This window comes from Anguilla anguilla, chromosome 1, assembly GCF_013347855.1.
Source record: "Anguilla anguilla isolate fAngAng1 chromosome 1, fAngAng1.pri, whole genome shotgun sequence".
Classification (NCBI taxonomy): Eukaryota; Metazoa; Chordata; class Actinopteri; order Anguilliformes; family Anguillidae; genus Anguilla; species Anguilla anguilla.
The window spans coordinates 35,192,636-35,211,930 of NC_049201.1; the positions used below are offsets into that span (position 1 = coordinate 35,192,636).

Sequence of the window (19,295 nt, forward strand, 5' to 3'; positions counted from 1 at the left end):
TCATCTACTAATGAAACTAAAACAACACGTTTCTGTTTTTAACTCATACTTGGGTTGCAGTAGCACCGAATGTCTGAGTGTAGTAATCTCGGCACACCGGCATGCCGACCACTAGGGGCTTTGCGCTAAGAGGTTAAAAAGGGTGATTGTGTACTGAATATGCAATGAGAAATTAACAATGTACTTACAGCAGATTACAGTACAATGTTCTCCAACTTTTACAAAAGCAGGTCCATAATGATGCATGGGTGTTAAAAGAGAAGTTTTTGGTTGGAACCTACACTGGTTGTAGGCTGGAGAGGCTTGAGGGTTAAGTGGAACATGCTGTTAAAATAGGATGTTTGGTCCCTTGCAGACTCTATGCACATAGAGGACGTGGAGGCAGTGCAGAAGCTGCAGGATGTGTTGCATGAAGCTCTGCAGGACTACGAGGCAGGGCAGCATGTGGAAGACCCGCGTCGAGCTGGAAAGCTTCTCATGACCCTCCCTCTCCTCCGGCAAACCTCCACCAAGGCCGTGCAGCACTTCTACAGCATCAAGCAGGATGGCAAGGTGCCCATGCACAAACTGTTTCTGGAGCTGCTGGAGGCCAAGGTCTGACTCCACCCTCCTGACCCCACCCCCCTTCCTGACCGCACCCTCAGAGAGAAGAGAGAAAGAAATAGAGTTCGGTGATGGAAGGGGTCAGGCCTGAGACTTACTCCAGTCCAGCTGGGAGATTTGGATACTTCCACTGCTGGAGAAACCTTGTCTTTTAACTGTAACAAATTACAAGGAGAAATGTACACAGTAACAATGGTGTTTGTAACTATCAATGGCAGTAATATGTATTATAATGTTATGGTGATTATTAATGAAAACAAAAAGTTAAAGGGAAAGACTGCACAGATCATTTATCAGTGAACCAGCTTTCAGCTCCTTTCTTATGAGTTTCTGGTGCAGTTGTTTGTGCTATTGAAACTGTTTTATTTTTCTCCAAGAATTCTGGAGCAGATGAGAGGACACCAGCCCTGCCAAAGGATGGAAATCCATTCAGTGGATGCCAGCAAACTTTATGATATTGCAAAAATGTCCCCTGTAACAAAGGAATCAAACCAAGCAGTTGCTGATTGCAGTAGAGTCTGGTGCAGCACTTTGACTGAATGCAGTATTAGATTTCATGGGATCAGTGTATTGATGCATTTGACAAACAGAGGTCTAGAGAAACTTCCGTTTCATGATGGCATATTCCATCTAGATTGCTTTCAGCTGTTTGATTCCTCAGTTATTTATTTTTATGTCTTCCAAATAAGTTTTATGTTTTTCAGGGAACAGCTGGGGCTGAAGTCACTAATGCAATATATATATATATATATATATATATATATATATATATATATATATATATAATGTGGTACTGTGTGAAAGAAGAACAGCTTTTAATTTAAGATTTATTTTGTATGTTTTGAACAAAAATGAAGGAGAGCGTATTTTTTGTTTGTCTTGTTAATGAAGAACCGTCTATAAAAATAGGTTTAAAGACATTGTTTTAAATTATGTGGTGTTAATTGATAGATTTTTGTATCAGTCCTTCCACTTTCAGCCTACTTATTAATTGTGAGAACATTTAACTTCTTTAAGCAATAATCATTTAAATTGAAGGTGCATGTTAACACATATGCAATTTATGTTTGTGTCAGTCAAAGTCAAAGATATTATTTTAGGCTACATACCCTCCAGCTCTTACCTCTTTGATTGCCAACTAAAATCTGATTACAATTAAGATTCCAATGACAATACATACAGGATATAATCAATACATAGAATATAATCTAATAAGTACAGCATTTCATATGAGAAGCTAAATAGTAAGTCAAGATGAAACTACATCACTTTCTATAATGGCTATTTCAGTATTAGTAAGGGGTCCACGTATTTTCTGAATATTATATTGTAAATTAGCATCTTATAAATCTAAACTAAGACATTTTATTGGTACAACATTTAAACATAATGGGAAAGAAGTTCCACATTTGCTATGCTTTTTTTATTTTAAAAATCCATTGTTTCCTTTTTCCTTAGTTTTTTTTCTGTTACATTTAAAGATGCGTACTTTTTGTGGTATTCCAGTTCTTGTGCTGTGCGCTTATATTAGACACAGGGTAGAATTAGAGACAATACTGGATGTACAAATCCTCAGGAGATTTCAGCAGTGTATTCTTGAATTACATATCTGGTAATAAGGCTCTTCCTATTAACTGCTAGATCAACAAATCCAAACGATATCTATGCTGACATATAAGTGAATAATTATCAAAAAAGAAGGAAACGCATATATAAAAGGGATCATTTGTGTAACAGATTATTGTAGAATAGCAATATCTATCTTAGGTTTAAATAAAAAAAAGAACTTGAGTATTTCAGATCAATAGCTTACGTAGTTTTATTTGAAGAATTGTTTTTTTTTTTTTTTTTTTTTTTTTACAAAATGCTGTACATAATGCCTCCCTTGCCAATCAGCTAAGTTGCAATATTAACTTTACTCTTTGAAGATGCAAAGGCAAAATAATATTTCTGTTTTTGCTGCAAACCAGTTTTGCAAAACTATTGCTTAAACTTTGTGTGCTTAATTAAAAGCAACAGATAAACGTAAAAGAATTAATACATTTTTAAGGAAAATGGGGGGTTGTGGGCTTTTTATTTTCCTTCAGTCTTGTTCTATAAATACTGTGTATCTACCATTAGCTATACAAATATATAATAGATTGTGGTTTCGAGAGGTAACCGTACTGTGATTCTAGGTTTAATAATCACCCATAGCAACTCATGAGATGGTCAATAACTTGAAGGTTGCTGTTGATAAGTTGTTGCCATTTTATTTACATGCATACAGAACTCCTGGAACAAAGGTGCTGTTGTCCTTTTGGGGATTTAAAAAAATATTGTTTATTTATCTACCTATATTACATCTGTTGGACATACATGGGGATGAAAGATATGAAAACAATCTCTAACCAGCAATTTAAGCGGGGCTGATCTTGATCAGTAGAATTTGAAAACTGAAGGAGAATACAAACAATTAACACTAGATTTTTCTTGCAAAAGTGAACTATATTAGATCCTTTTCCCAAAAAAATATGAAGTCTGTATTCAACATAACACAGGTATATTCAAGCGTGTATACAAATGAAAATTTAGTTACCCTAACCACACTTTTAAAAATAATTCTACATATTAAAGAACAGTATTAATTGACAGTATCCTCATTGTTGGACAGTAGCTAATGCTTTCAGCTTAAATCATATTGAGAGTGTTTTGTTGTGTCTTTCAACACCTCACTCAAATATTGAATATAAACAATTTGTGTTACTTAGCCATACCAACTTAGATTTTTTCTGACCTATTTTCTTATTTAAAGCAATATGATTGTGCAACAAACAGATGTTGCACTTCCTGTTTGATTTAGATCAAAATGCTGTATTTATTGGACTATTTTGAATTTAAATGATAGGAATAATGATGTGAAAATGTAAAAACTGCTATTTTTTATTATAGAAACAAATATGGGTGTTGGTTGTTGTATTTATTAATGCATCAGTGTATATCTGCAAAATAATTAAAATGGCAGTTATACATGCAAATATGAAAAATAATAAAATGGAGAAAAAGAAAGAAAAACAGGTTTAAAATGAGAATAAATATAAAAATGTCAATCCAGGAGTTGCTGAAATAATCTGTAGTGACAACCATGTCTGTAGTTCTAGATGTGCTCCACATCTGTAAAACAATTACCTGTATATTTTTGTGATGTGTACCATAAAGTGTGATCCAACAATATGACCATTTGTGTAAATGTATTTATTTTACATTGTATATATTGTTCAATGCAAAATGAGAGACCTATGATTCTGTAACTATGATCAGTTCAGATGTGTAATTCCAATTATGCCTTTCAGGATAATGGTAGAGCAATATTAAACATGCTTCCAGTTTTGAACTTTCCCTCTCACCTGTGTGTTATTTCAATGACGTTTGTACTGGGAGGTAGTTTTACCTCTGTGGTTTGTGAAATGACTTGTCTTTACTCCTTAATGTTGTTAATGTCCACAAAATTACTTTTTAATTTCAGCATAATTACCATGTAATGTCAGTCTACTGGGTAAATGGTAAGGATTTAATAAGGAATAAAGTTTAAAGTTGGAACTGAGGTATAAGGTGGCTCACTGCCTGTTGTGACATGATTGCATCTTGTCACCAGCTGACCTGAATCCACTGTTCCACCTCTTGCCAAGCCTCCAGAGCATCATCAAATGTTTAGCTGCACAGAAATGCACAGAAAACAGATTGTGCAGTACAGATCATAATACACTGCAAATAAATCCTTCAACAATAGCAATCCTCCAAAACATCCATAATGCTATTTTATATTGTGAATGAGACTAATTAATTGAATATAATGTCTTTTAATATCAAAACATGTTGTTTCAGTCTAATAAAAGAGGATACACCATGGCATAAAAAAGGGAATTTGACTTTTTGGTGGAGCAACCTCCGTCTCAAGCACTGGTTTTGAAGCTTTGGAAGCTTATGACCAATTTCATTAGGCAAATACATTTTCTGTCACTCACTCCTTCTCAAAATATATGCGTATATGAACATATAAACATAGACATATGAATATGAAATATGGCATATGGATATGAAATGAAAATATGAAATGAAAATGTTTTCAGCGTATGTAAAAACAGCTTCATGTACACAAATGAATTAGTGTTCTGCATGTAACTACCATAATTACCATACAGTAAATTATTTTTCCATATCTAAGGCTCAACCTACTTTTACTCCTCTCATGACAACCAGCACGTCCCAACAGACAGCTTGGGAACAAGAAGAGAGAGGAAAAACCCCAAAAGAAAAATGTTTTTCAAATGAAAGATATATATTTTATCAATCAAATTTTTGTATTTTTAGTTTGTTTGGTGCCAGTACCTGGATAAAGGCTTAGATTTATTTAAGGTTTAGGAAACTGGATTCAAATTGTGGTTATATTCCCCAGAAGTGACAATTTATTGTCATCTTAATATTTATTTAAGTTTTTAAACACAATTATAACCATTAAATTGTAATAAACACTATTAGATTATGATGACCTGTTCAGCAGACAAGGACAAGGTGGGCATATGCATCCTGCATTCATTAACATTCATATCCGGAAGACACATAGGTAAACTCTCTTCTGGCTGGACTACCGGCATCTGCCACCAGACCCCTGCAGCTCATCCAGAATGCTGCGGCTCGTCTGGTCTTCAACCTCCCCAGACACTCCCACGTAACTCCCCTGCTCACTACCCTCCACTGGCTGCCTGTTATAGCTCGCATCAAATTCAAAACATTGGTTCTAGCATACCAGGCAGTCAAGGGATCAGCCCCAGCATACCTTCACAAGATTTTCAAACCCTACATGCCAGCCAGATCCCTCCGTTCTGCTACCTCAGGACGCCTAGCACCTCCCCCTCTTCGCACCTGCACTTCCAGAACACGTCTCCTGTCTGTTCTGGTCCCACGATGGTAGAATGACCTCCCTGTGGAGGTCAGAACAGCTGAGACTGTGAACAATTTCAAACGACGACTGAAGACCCACCTCTTCAGGCTGCACCTCTCTCCATCCCTCCCTTCCCCCCTGTAAATGACTAAACTTAGGGTTGTAACTAGGCAGCTGTTTCATAGGTTAGTTAGTTGATGCGCCTGTCTTAACGACTACTTGTACTTTTATTTATTTTTATTTTTCCATAGATTGCGTTGTTGCCGTTCTCGTTGTTAGTGTTAATCAGTTTAACCATCAGGGTCCAAGTTGAACTATGCGGTCGTTCCCTGTACTTGGACCGGTACTTCTCTCTAGGGGTTTCGTCATACTTGTTCCTGGTTATGGTTATACACTTTGTTGTACGTCGCTCTGGATAAGAGCGTCTGCCAAATGCCTGTAATGTAATGTAATGTAATGTAATGTAAACCGTGCCTGATCGCTAGCTAGGTTAAAGCCAGTTAGTGCAGATTGTCCCATGCAGTAACCTTACACTTACAGATAAAACAAAAGAAAGCAACATAAACTAGACTTTACCATCATATAGTTACACCTGAAGATGATTCAATGTGTAATAATGTTGTAACACTGAGCTCAAATGCAATTTAATTGTAACTAGATATTGGTGGGCCTACTTATCGTACCACCACATTCTGCCACAAGTTGGAAATGGGAAATGCAAATAACTGTACAGGTTATTGTAACATTGCAATGCTTGTGGGCTCCACAAAAATAAAACCCATTTTTGTAGTCTCTTCATTTTTTGGAAAAGAAAAACCGTATTGCTTTCTCCAGATCTAGAGAAGGGGCAATGCTTAGGCATGTTCAACTTAGCTTGTCTTACCCGCACAAACGTGGGAAGTGTGTCATTCATATATTACATGTAGAAAGGATTTCACTGGACTTCCACTGAAAACCTGGTGTTTAGCCAAGGGGGAAAGCAAGCCAATGGCTATAAAACAGGCTTGTGTATGTTTGTTTGTTTTTTCCACAAGAATCATTAAAAGAAATTTCTTGGCCATTTGTGAAAGCAAAAAAAAAAGGATTAAAACAACTCATCAGATCTCATTTTCCTGGACCTTTAACATTTGCCCTTTACCTTTAATTAATTGGAAGCATTCATGTTTTTCTTTCCAAACACAGTTTGATAAGTTCAGCAATCTCAAAAAGGAACTTGCAAAGCAAGTCTTGAATTTATTTGAGTCAAACTTAAGGATAAAGGTTGATTGAACCTATAAACCCAACCCAAAAACACTTGACAATGTGTAGGCCAAATGTTTTACCCTAGGAATGAGAGTAAGGAGAGTTGGAAGAGAAGAGTAAAGTTCCTGGCATCATGAGACAGTACTGAAAGGCAGACTTTGCAGGATTTTTTACTTGAAAATATTATAAAATAACCAGGCACATCTTCTTCAGATGAACTGGCAATCTATGTCTTTACTTGGTTTCACCAAATTCCTCCACCTTTTACCTGCATTTGTTATTCTAAAATGTGTTTGGGGCATTTCATGGCGTGGCACTCTTTTCTGTGTCGGGAGGATTGGACATGGCTACAGAGCCTGTGGTTTGTGATCAGATTCCAGAAGTGCTTGTTGCCTGCTGAAATGATGGATGCTAAGAAGCCTAGTACTGCAAAGCAAAAAGACAAGCTGACGGCTCATTCAATAACTAGAGTCAACCTTGGAATTGCTTTTCCTCGGTGGCGTCACCTGAAGTTCGCTAAGGGGATGAAAAGCGACACAGAGCTGGCCTGTTTTCTGTTGGTTGTTACTTTTAGCTAGTTATGTTAGGCAGCTAGATGCCCGAGGTTGGGGAACTTTTGTATTGAATTCTGTTCTCCCATCAAGATGTCTTTCTCCCTATGGAAACTGCTGTTACTGTTTATAGTCGCAACTTAGCTAGCTTGGTAATTCACCAGCATTTATTTCAATTGAGAACTGAATTGCATACTATCTAGCTACATATAGCCAACTTCACTAACAAAGCTGCAAACAAAGATCCTCGTCCTCATCATGGTTCACTGATTATAAAACACAGCATAACTTGAAATATTTCAATCATTTATTTCCAACTCCATGCCTCAGGAACATAACAATGTAATATTACATAACGAGGGCGGCACAGTGCAGTGGGTAGCACTGTCACCTCACAGCAAGAAGGTCCTGGGTTCGAATCCCCCTGTGTCCGCAAGGGTTTACTCCGGGTACTCCAGTTTCCTCCCACAGTGCAAAGACATGCAGGTAGGATAATTGGAGAATCTGAATTGCCCACATGTATGAGTGTGCAAGTGAATGGTGTGTGTGTCCGCTCATAGGTTGGTGGCCTGTCCAGGGTGTAGTCCTGCCTCTCGCCCAATGCCTGCTTGGATAGCTCCAGTACCCCAACCCCCCCCCCGACCCCCCCTCACGACCCTTCCCAGGATAAACGGGTACAGATACTGATTTGACAGCGGCTTCATCAGAAGCAACACACAATAACTGCATACGCTGGAACAACTACAGAACATAGGTCAGATAAGGTAGTCACAATTTACATAAAGTACTGGTTACCTATAGTTATGAACATATACATAAAACGTTGCGGCTAATATTTGAAAAGGATATGGATAACTGTCATTTACTTTACAAGTGTATTAGCTAGCAATAATGTAGCTATGGCCTGCTAATGTTACTTATTCCACACACAATTCAATGTTTACATATCAGTTCTAACTAAATGTCCAGAAAAGCTAAATACCGAATGAGGAAACACACAAAATAGCTGCACTATGCAGTACCATACAATGTTCTCACACATTAAGGGGTGCACTCAGTGTAAAAGATCATTATTACATTATTATTATTACAATACCTAATTACTGTTACCATCTATATGGAATCATTCATGTTGCTAAAAATGTGATTTTCAATATCCCACCTCACCTTTCTGTTTGACATTTTGCTTGTAGCGCTCAAGGGTGCGTCCTCGGAGGTGTGGGTAGGGTTGAGGACGGAGGAGGTGACAAACACAGAGTCTAGAAGGGCAGCAAAAAACCTGCATAGTATACCTTTAAGGGCAATCTGGCAGCTTCCCTTCAGGCACCTGACGGAATGCATTGATTTAAAACATGCTCCTAACATCACAACACCAGAAAAGGGCTTCAGCAATACTGTTTGCCCCCTCCAGCTGTTCAGACTGACTGTCACGGTCCTCATATAACCACAGCTGGAATCTGAATGAAGGAAAAGGCACATCACTGTGCATCAAAGACAAATGAATGTGATTTTCTCTCTGTCTCTCTGTTACATACACACACTACTGTAGCATGGCTATACATGACATTAATGAATGCCACGTTTAAAAATAACTTTAACTGTGAGCACTCTTAAGCAAAGAAAAGACCTCAGGACTCTGTGTAGATCTTTTCTCCACCACTAATACACATTGCATAATGTAGGGAGATATTAATGTTCTGTGCCAAAAGCATTTAAGGCTTTATAACAGAGAGCAGTGACCTGCAGGCAAATATTTTTCAAGAAGATGATATCATAAGATATTGCTGAATGGGGTCCACTGACACAGGCTTTATTTGCCCTGCTGTACATACGTTTTACTTATCAGCTTTCATTTATTTTATTTTATCTTTATGCCATTGATTAATTATTATGATACAATAAAAGCTACTTGAGCATTTTAGCTGCTGCGTACCATTATCATTAACCTTGTGGAACGCTAAAAGTGCTCTATAGCATTTATAATCATTCCCTTAACTCTTTCCTCTATCACACATAATGATGCAGAAAGTATACTTCCAGTCACATAGCTCTGACTAGAATAAATCTGGGAAAGCAAATCTGGCACATGAATTCTAATGCTAAAATTACAGTATGCTATTAGGAAATCAATTAATGTTCTGTTGAGGGAGCAAAAATCTAGTAAATTACACATAGTATATATGCAATATTCAAATAACAGCTGGTCAAGATGTGGTTATACCAATGTTCCTTTTACCTTTTTTGACTGTTTTAGAAATTATACTGAAGTGAAATTAAAGCATCTGTAGATTATATATTTCTTATATATTTGTCAACAGTGTGCGTTTAAGTGGAAATAGTTATATTTTAACTAAAGCTAAGTTCAGTCAGGGCAACTCACTTATATAAATATTTAAATGAATATGCAAAAGAGTTACTTAGGGTTGGTGCTGAATGGATCTGCTTTTGGCACTTCTTGTACCTGCCCCAGTGTGCACAAAACTATCAAACAGAGACCACGATAAACCTCCCCTACTAAATAGGATACACACTAAAACCCCCCTTGTACATAAAAGCAGATCCAAACAACAGGTGGGGTGGTAGAGAGCGAGCAGCGATTTTTAGTGCAGAAACTGTTTGAGCAGCAGAGCATACAAAGAACATCACAGGCAATGAGCAGCATAGGAGAGGTCTGACTATTGGTATAAAAATGGTGCTGAATTAGTTATGGGTGTACGCATTTAGCTGAGTATGAGAACACATGGTTGTGGAGGCTGATCAATAGTCGCGTGCAGAAAGAATTTTCTGACCAGACTTGCTCTGTGCACTTCATGTGCACCACTCATTTCAGTCAGAACCCCTCACATAGTTAAATATTTTAATGAATATGCAGAACAGTTATTTAGGTTTGGTGCTGAATGTGATGAATTTAGGTTAAAGTGCTGATCTAATTTTGGTTTTTTGTGCATGCACTATCAGCACTATCACCTATACACCTCCCATACTACATAGGAGATATACCAAAACCCCAAAAATAGCAGACCATCCACCTAAACTATGCGTACATCAGAGCACCAGCTATTTCCTGAAACACCAGGGGACCATACCAATGTCCCTCCAGCACAGAGACTGTACTCAGGCTGTGATCCTAGACCAGATGTTAGCCATACAAACAGTATGAGACAGCAAATTATTTTTACAGCAGAGCACCAGCTGTTTCCTGAAGATCAGGAAGTCCAAATTAAAATACCAGTTAACCATTGCATAGCAAATTTATTTATTTATTTATTTATTTATTTATTTATTTATTTATTTATTTATTTATTTATTTATTTATTTATTTATTTATTTATTTAATAGCAGCAACAAGTAGCAAATGTTAGCAGCACACATTTGCATATGTAGAATATCATGTTTTGAGCTTGATTGATGTGCTTGGTATTGAGCCTAGTGTAGTCTTCAAAGCAGCAGAAGACTACCGCCTATGACTTTGACCATGTCTGAATCAGCGCAGCTTTAAAAATCGTTACACTACCTATGCAAAGTGTATCAACTAACGTAATAGAGTGACTAAAATCCTAGGCAAACTTAAAGTGCCTAAAAAACATTACCTAAGTCAGTAAGTCAGTCAGTGCATAAACAACTCTAGTGGTAGCTCTTCTATTAACACAAAATAAAGAAAATAAACAAAACCACATACGGCCAGTTCCTATAGAACATTAAACATTTGGTACATTAATCTCAAATTAAATGTGCAGTATATCTCAATATACTCACTACATTCTATCTTTCTGCTTAGGTGCACATGTGGTGGCAGGCCATCTACCCCGTACACCACTACACAACAAAAATAAACATTATTTTTGGTACAATGTACACACATTAAATGTTCTCAAACATGAATGAGAACAAAATATCTCTGTAAAATGAACTTATAATGCTTTCACAAAGTATTAGCCTTACAGTCCTCTCCTGAGTTTCTCAGTGCATGTGGATAGAATCTGTAAACATCCGACCAACTAAATTACCATCGGCGGCAAACATAAAATTTGGTACTTCTATCCACATGTTTCTTCAGAAGCCTATGGGTGCTGCCATGACAGATGACTACTTCTGTTTGCCGGTTTTCTGTTTCTGGGTGCCTTGCAACTGAGTGCCACCATGAGAGCAAGAAACATAGCTAGCCCAAAGCAACGTTATGTTAATTAGCTAACTCATAAATGTTAAATTGTTTTTAAAATGAGCTCAGGTTCAACTTGTGCCGTTGTTGGTTGCCACAACAATTCAAGGAAATTGAATATTCTATCAGAAACTTCTTGTGTAGAACATCAACAACTTCGACAAAAATGTCCGTGCCCTGTACCCTGCATTCCATGCCGACGAAGGAGGAACGGAAACTAGTGTGGCTTGTGGCTTTGAGACTAAAATATCCTCCGAAGAGAGTGTATGTTTGCTCATTCCACTTCGTCAATAAAAAGCCCAAAGAACTGCACCCCGATCCGGAGCTCTATCTGGGCTACGACCGACCTCCTCCAAAGAAGAGGCGAAAGCTAGTCCGTGTGACTCTGACTCAAATCGCTAATTCCAGCAGCAGCAGCGTTAACGTTAATGAAGACGTTGAAGATGGACCTCGTAATTTAAACAGTAATTGCCGTTATTCCATTTTACGCAGCAAATCACATGGCATCGCTTTTCCAGCAGATAGCACATATGATGATTAGCCTTAGCTAACAGTATTGTTAATATTTATATTATATTAATATGCCTCGTATTTGTTAAGTATTGTTTTTACATTCATTACTGTTGCATTGATTAGTACAAGCAGGTTGAATATTATATCTCAAATTTCAAATCTGTCGCTATATTATATTGCATATAATATTGTATACTGTCATTGTAAAAACTGTATGTTACGCAGTCTGAGACTGAATGTAATCATGGATGTAGGTAGTCTAATAATCAATGCAAGTCTCAAATTTAAAACCAATGTTTATACAAGGGGCACAAACTTCAGCGTGTATTTGCAGTGATAACACATGCTATCTACCTAGGCATACACTGAGTTATCTGTTTATTTTCTATATCCATTTACATACATGGAAGTGATTCAGATGTAAAGTATCTGTTGTACTTACTTGTCTACAGTGTTTACTCTCCTAGTGTGTAACTTTGGCCATACTTTTGTGTTTGTCAGACTGCTCAGTGGACTTCACTTCGACTGTCTCAGACCAGACCAGCATCTCAAGTTCTGCACATCCCCCTGACCCACAGTTGCACTCAGTCCATACACAGTGGGAGGACCCTGCACGACAGGATCATGATTATTGCCAGACGGCCGGCGGAAAATACGTGCAGGATAAGATGATTCAGTGTGATGAGATTGGCTACTTCATGTTTCAAAACGACGCAGATGCTTTGCTCTACACTGGTATAGCCCTAGAAACTTTTAACATCCTTGTGTCAACACTGGAAGGATATGCTAGTAATTCATTTACAATGTCTGTGTGAGATAAAGTTCTCATGACATTTATGAAATTAAAGACCAACCATGTAATAGGTGATCTGAGCAGTTTCATGTATCACAGAGTATGGCTAACAAGATAATCTCATATTGGATTGACAAACTGGAGGAAGTTTTGCGACCTGTAATTCTATGTCTTCCAAGAGAAACTATTCAGGCAACCATGCCTGCAGCATTTAAGAACTTTCCTAATACTACATGTATTGTAGATTGCAGTGAGAGCCTTTTACAAAAACCCAAAAACCTTTATTATTCACATAACACAGTGAGATACCTGGTAGCCATTGCCCCATGTGGACTAATCATGTTTGTTTCTGCAGCATATGGAGGGTGATGCAGTGACAAATTCATAAGCATGGACTCAGGAATATTGGACTACTTAATGCCTGGAGGTGAGGTCATGGCAGATAAAGGATTTACCATAAAAGATTTGCTGTTTGAAAGAAAGGTTAAATTGGTAATGCCTTCTTTTACAAAAAAACGTGGACAGCTAACTGAGGAACAGGTGACATACACTAGACGAATTGCACATGTAAGAATTCATGTTGAAAGAGCAATCAGGCGTTTTAAAGTTTACAAAATGCTATCACAGGTTGTTTCGATTACCATGGCTCCTAAAATAGGCAAGATTCTAAGAATATGTGCTGCTCTTGTCAATTTAAGAGAGGATCTCATTCGTGATTCAAACTAATTTAGCATTTGATCAACATGAGTGGGCTATATTTACAGGGCTATCAAGAACATTATACAGGACCATCAAATTAAATGGTGCAGTAATGATATTAAAATCTATAATGGGTGAAAATTGATGGGTACAAAACATGTAGGGAGTTATGGATTTTATGTGAACATTCTTTGCATGTTTGTTCTGTTGTACAGAATGTGAATACTTATGCATTTCATTTACATAATAGAAATTGTATACATTTAGTGCCATCACTTAAAACAATGAATCCTCGTCACCTCTAATCTTTACATTGAATTTGTTTAAACTCTAACATCTTAATTTTGTTTGGAACATTACCTTGGAAGATGGCAAAACATATGTAACCACTTGCAACATTTAATGACATGCTGGTATGTGAATGTTTTGTACTTTTTATTTGCAGTAAAATATACTGTAGGAATCATGTTGCATATCTTTTCATTCTTAGAACAGAAAGTTAACAACTGTGCCAGCATGTTTTTGCATAACATTGAAAGAAAGTTACTTTACACAGCCCAAGGTATCAGAGATGTCATTCTGATTCTCTTAATGTATGGCACACATTTATGGTCATGTGCACTAAACCTTGCCCATTATCTAAATGTATCTTTCATTTAGCTTAAACCATCCTGCAGCATATTCGTCTACAAGTCGAGGTAGCATACGTGAGAAGTAAAAACCTCTCAAGCGCTTTACTAGCTCCCTCACAAATGCTCACTGGGTATCCAGATCAGAAGTGTAGCAGACTTTAGACCTGCGCAAAACATTGTAAGCTGTACTTGCATGTAATATCCCCTGTTTTCTGCAGCTGCAGCTCTCCATCTACTAGTTTGATATCAGAGCATTTCTGAGTAAGCTGGTCAGTGAGTGAGGGCTGGGTTGGCACAGGACATCTTATTTCTGGAAGCACACATGAGTCAATGACCCCATCAGGTCTTGCAGAGAGCCATGGTTCTTGGACACTTACAACAGTGCCCTTGTGAGTAATGTTCATGCCCTGTTCTTTCAGTTGATGGCAAGCTCTAACTTCATTTTCTTTACCATAGTTAGTTGCATAGTTGTCATGAAAGGAGGGGTATATGTGCTCACATAGAAATTTGTCACTTCTTGTGGCTGCATGTATGGGAACCTTTTTTGCAGAGCTTGCTGTAAATCTGATTTGAATTGTGCCACAAATCAGATGCACTTTGCTCTCTTATTTCTAATTCTAGTTGAGCTGCTTGTGCATCACAAACTTCAATGTATGCTTGGTAGAATGTCTTGCATGAGTCACAGCTGAGATCATAACCGTGTGTCTGGTGTGGCTGAAAAATCTTGTCATCAACTGCACTGTTTTTCCTGCTAGGTTGTTCTGCTGATCTGCTGAACACTTTTCTAGTAAGGTGTTCTTGAGGACAAAAAGTGGTTGAATGGGGGCTTTGTCCACACTGTCTCTGAAGTGTTTGTGTGACAGATGATGTGGTGTATTTGGGAGTGATTGAGTCACTACAGCCCTACAGTTCACGTTGTATTGCTGTTCTGCCTTGTGGTGCCTGAAGTTAAAGGCTCAAGGTTCTTTGATGTCCCTGCATTCCACCTGTGCTGCACATCTATACATGCAAGCCCTGTCTTTTCACTGACCACAGGATTATGCACCTGCAATAATGACATCTTCATCATTTCTCCACTTACTATTGACATTACTATTAAGCATGAACATAAGCATATGTCCTGTCTCACGTCCCTTAGTTTGGTGTGCCTGAGTATGTCTCATTATTCAATTATTTTTTGTCTCGTTATTTAATCATTGTTCCCACCTGCCTCTCGTTATCCCTCACCTCTGTGTTAATTGTGCATTATGTTCTCCTGTGTCTTGTTAGCCTCTGTCTATTTAAGTTCTTGGTTTGCCTGACTCGGGTGCTGGTTCCTTGTGTTTCTGCCTGCATTCCCGCTTGTGTTTTCGACTGTATGTATCTGCCTGCTTTTGTTCTGCTTGTGTGTGTTCCGCCTGTCCGTATTCTATCCTACCTGTGTTCCGCCCTGCTTGTGTTCTGTTCTGTGTTTTTTTTAGTTCTCAAGAATTCTTTTGAGTTTGTGGTTTTGCCCCTCGTGGCCCCTTTGTTTGTTCTTGTGTTTTTTTTTTGTAATTAAATTCTTTGTTATTATTCACCCCTTCGTTTCGTTAGTTTTTCCCACTCTGCGTTTGGGTCCATTTCCCTGAAAACCCTGACAGTTCCAATGTTTAAACAATAGAAATGAGATATTTGGGTTTATGAATACCTTCCACAGAATAGCTGCTGCATGGCTACATAACTTCCCTAACCCGGCAATGCACGAGCAGCCGACTTTTCTCCACGACTCCACTTTCTTTCCGCATTACCCACACTGTATGTTTAGCTTGATTGACACTCTAGCTGGGCTCTACGGCTGCTCTCAGAAATATAAAGTCGCTGTGTTTCTTGAACAGTACTAACAGTACTTTTGTTACTGTGCAGATAATTATATGCTTCTGTGCTTTTGTAATTCCATAATTCTTCGCCATCAACACAGAAAACACAAGGTAATTAACAATGTCGATGTAGCTAACATCTGGCCATTGCTTCATGTCATCTACCCACTCCGTGAGAAGTGAGGGGTGAGGCATTGTTACATAACTGTCCTCACGACTTTTTAAAACATCCGTACTATGTATCCACCTCCGATTTTTGTCCATTTGTGCTAAAAACCGGCTTTTACAGCCACCGTGACAGCTACACAAGCGTAAACAATCAGTTCGACTGGAAGAGCAAAACCGGCTTTCTCTATGAATCATGGGTAAACTCAGGAAGTCAGGAAAAAGGTGAATACAATCATATTAGTGTACATCTTTTGAAATAACATTTTAAGCATATTTGGTAAATGGTAAATGGACTGCATTTATATAGCGCTTTTATCCAAAGCGCTTTACAATTGATGCCTCTCATTCGCCAGAGCAGTTAGGGGTTAGGTGTCTTGCTCAGGGACACTTCGACATGCCCAGGGCGGGGTTTGAACCGGCAACCCTCCGACTGCCAGACAATCGGTCTTACCTCCTGAGCTATTTACCCATTTGAAAACGGCAAACGCCCCACAGCGCTATGTATGGAAGAAAAAAAGTGAGGCTTTTAATCAGAAGAGCACCATCCCAACTGTGAAGCATGGGGGTGGCAGCATCATGATGTGAGGGTGTTTTGCTGGAAATGGGACTGGTGCACTTCAGAAAATAGAAATGCATCATAAGGAAGGAGGATTATCTAGAAATACTGAAGCAACACCTCTAGACATCAGCTAAAAAGATAAAACTTGGTCGCAACTGGGTCTTCCAGCAGAATAATGATCCTAAGCATACCTCCAAATTGGTAACAAAATGGCTTAAAGACAACAAAGTGAAAGTATTTGAGTGGTCATCACAAAGCGCTGACCTGAATCTCATATAAAATTTCTGGACTGAAAAAAAAAAGCTTGTCCGAGCAAGCAGGCCCACCTGACTGAGTTACACCAATTCTGTCAGGAGGAATGGGCAAAAACTCCGGCAAAGTATTGTGAGAAGCTTGTGGAAGGCTACCCCAAGTGTTTGACTCAAGTTAAGCAATTAAAAGGCCATGCCACCAAATACTAACAAAGTGTAAGTAAACTTTTGACCCACTGAAAATCTGATATAGTTCATAACAGCTGAAATAAATCTGCCTCTTTGCTATTATTTTGAAATGACCTCTAATGGAAATAAAGTAGATACCGTAATTGACTTAACACAGGAAATGTATGGTAATGTGAAAATGTGTGGAGATTGAGTTTGAACGTCTTTAGCCGAGGTGTATGTAAACTTTTGACCTCAACTGTACGTTATTGTTGAAATCGAGTGTCTTTAAATAGGTTAGTGGTATTTTATAATGAGGATATTTCACACTGTAATGTAAGCGTTCCTTGGTAGCTAAGTAAGTGTTCGTGTTTAATGCACCGGATGTGGCCTGAACTGGAACATTGCCAAAACGAGATGGACAGTTGAATATTGTTTTAATGTCGTCCCATGCCCATACAAGAAAACATTACCTACTGTAGAGTACAGAAAAATATATAAGAGTTAATGATTACACATTTACGTACTGTACCACATTGTATGATGCGTCTTAAACCTTCATATGAGGCCCATTCATATACTTTATAATGGACAAAAAGCATGGTATTTTTTTTTGGAGGGAATTTGGATATGTTTCTGGACCCCTATATATTTCAGACCACTGTACTGATGGAAAGGCTGTAATTCCCACTTGAGAATGATGCAACAGTGAGTTTCTTGAGTCAAAACAGTTGGTTTGTAGTGAAATGCATGATTATGTTGTGATTTAAAGTAATGCATAATTTTGACATTTTGGATAGATTTGGAGACACTGGGTACACTGCTTACTTTTTGCTTCATATATCTTTAGTAGTTCTGCATATCCACCCTTAGATTTTACACACTTGTGGTCAAGGAATTTTTGGTCGAGGACATGTACAGTTTAACCTGTTTTATAAATGGGATCTTGCAGTATTTCATTGCAAACTAAAAACAAGCAAATTCCTTTTTTGCCTAGACAATTGCATTTGTGGCACTTTATTTCTTCCAAAATATGAATATAAACTCATCTCAATACAAGTTAGTATTGCAAATGGCACAAATGTCCAGCCTCATTTAGGCCATTTTTTAAGTCTATGTGATGCTTACACCTGTAGTTATATAGCTTTAAATACAGTACCCTGTAAATGGGCAAAGATTGGGCAGATTTGGCATTTGCACAAGGGGGTTATGTACACAAAATTTCTGAAAACTGAGTGCATTTAAAAATACCCAGATGAAACATGTATGTCCTTGTTTTTGCAATTGTTCTGGGGCATACTATTTAGTAAGTAAATGAATGCTTTGGTCTTTTAAATATGACATACAGCTTGACATACTCAGGATTCTGGGTCTTAACACCTCCCTTTGCAACTGGATCCTAGACTTCCTGACGGGCAGACCCCAGGTGGTGAGAATGGGTAACCTCACCTCCGGAGCCCCTCAGGGATGCATACTCAGTCCCCTCCTGTACGCCCTGTTCACGCATGACTGTGTGGCTGCGCGCAGCTCCAACGCCATCCTTAAGTTTGCAGACGACACCACCAGCCTGGGTTTCATCTCCAACAATGATCAGACCGCCTACAGAGAGGAGGTCAGCGTCTTGGCAACATGGTGCCAAGACAATAACCTCTCTCTCAACGTCTGCAAGACTAAGGAGATGATAGTGGACTTCAGGAAGCGACGGGGGGGGGTCACGCCCCCATTCACATCGATGGAGCTGAAGTGGAGAGAGTCTCCTGCTTCAAGTTCCTCGGGGTAGTCATCAATGATCAACTTACCTGGCCTAGGCAATCGGACGCGGCAGTAAAAACTGCCCAAAAGCGCCTATACTTCCTGAGGAGACTCAAGTTTGGTTTGGCAAGTTTGGCATGTATGGCAGCTGCTCCGCTGCTGATGGCAAGGCCCTCCAGAGGGTGGTGAAGACAGCGGAGCCCATCATTGGCTGCCACCTCCCGTCCGTACAAGGCATCTACCACACACGATGCCTTAGGAAAGCACGGAAAATCATAAAAGTCTACAGCCACACAGGCTATGGTCTGTTCTCGCTGCTGCCGTCTGGCAGATGTTACCAGAGCATCCCAGCACTGACTACCAGACTCACAAACAGTTTTTTTCCCCCAGGCCATCAGGCTTCTCAACCAGCAACATTAATCTTAGTGATCACATTGATATCCTCA

General features: G+C 38.6%; 1 protein-coding gene and 1 pseudogene across 9 annotated transcripts in view; both read left to right on the forward strand.

Moving 5' to 3' along the window:
• The window catches only part of esrrga (estrogen-related receptor gamma a), a 143,961-nt gene extending 139,981 nt beyond the window's left edge, over positions 1-3,980 (forward strand). For 5 of the 9 annotated variants that reach the window (XM_035382099.1, XM_035382027.1, XM_035382046.1 and 2 more), the window contains 2 exons: positions 356-552; positions 981-3,980. In XM_035382099.1, the coding sequence (XP_035237990.1) occupies positions 356-552; positions 981-1,058 (275 nt within the window). In that variant the 3' untranslated portion in view covers positions 1,059-3,980. Of the gene's footprint in view, positions 1-355 lie in introns of all 9 variants that reach the window. The other 4 variants (XM_035382053.1, XM_035382073.1, XM_035382063.1 and 1 more) reach the window with 1 other exon arrangement.
• A 7,662-nt stretch (positions 3,981-11,642) lies between these two features.
• LOC118226124 lies at positions 11,643-18,877 on the forward strand (annotated as a pseudogene).
• Positions 18,878-19,295: the final 418 nt, after the last annotated feature.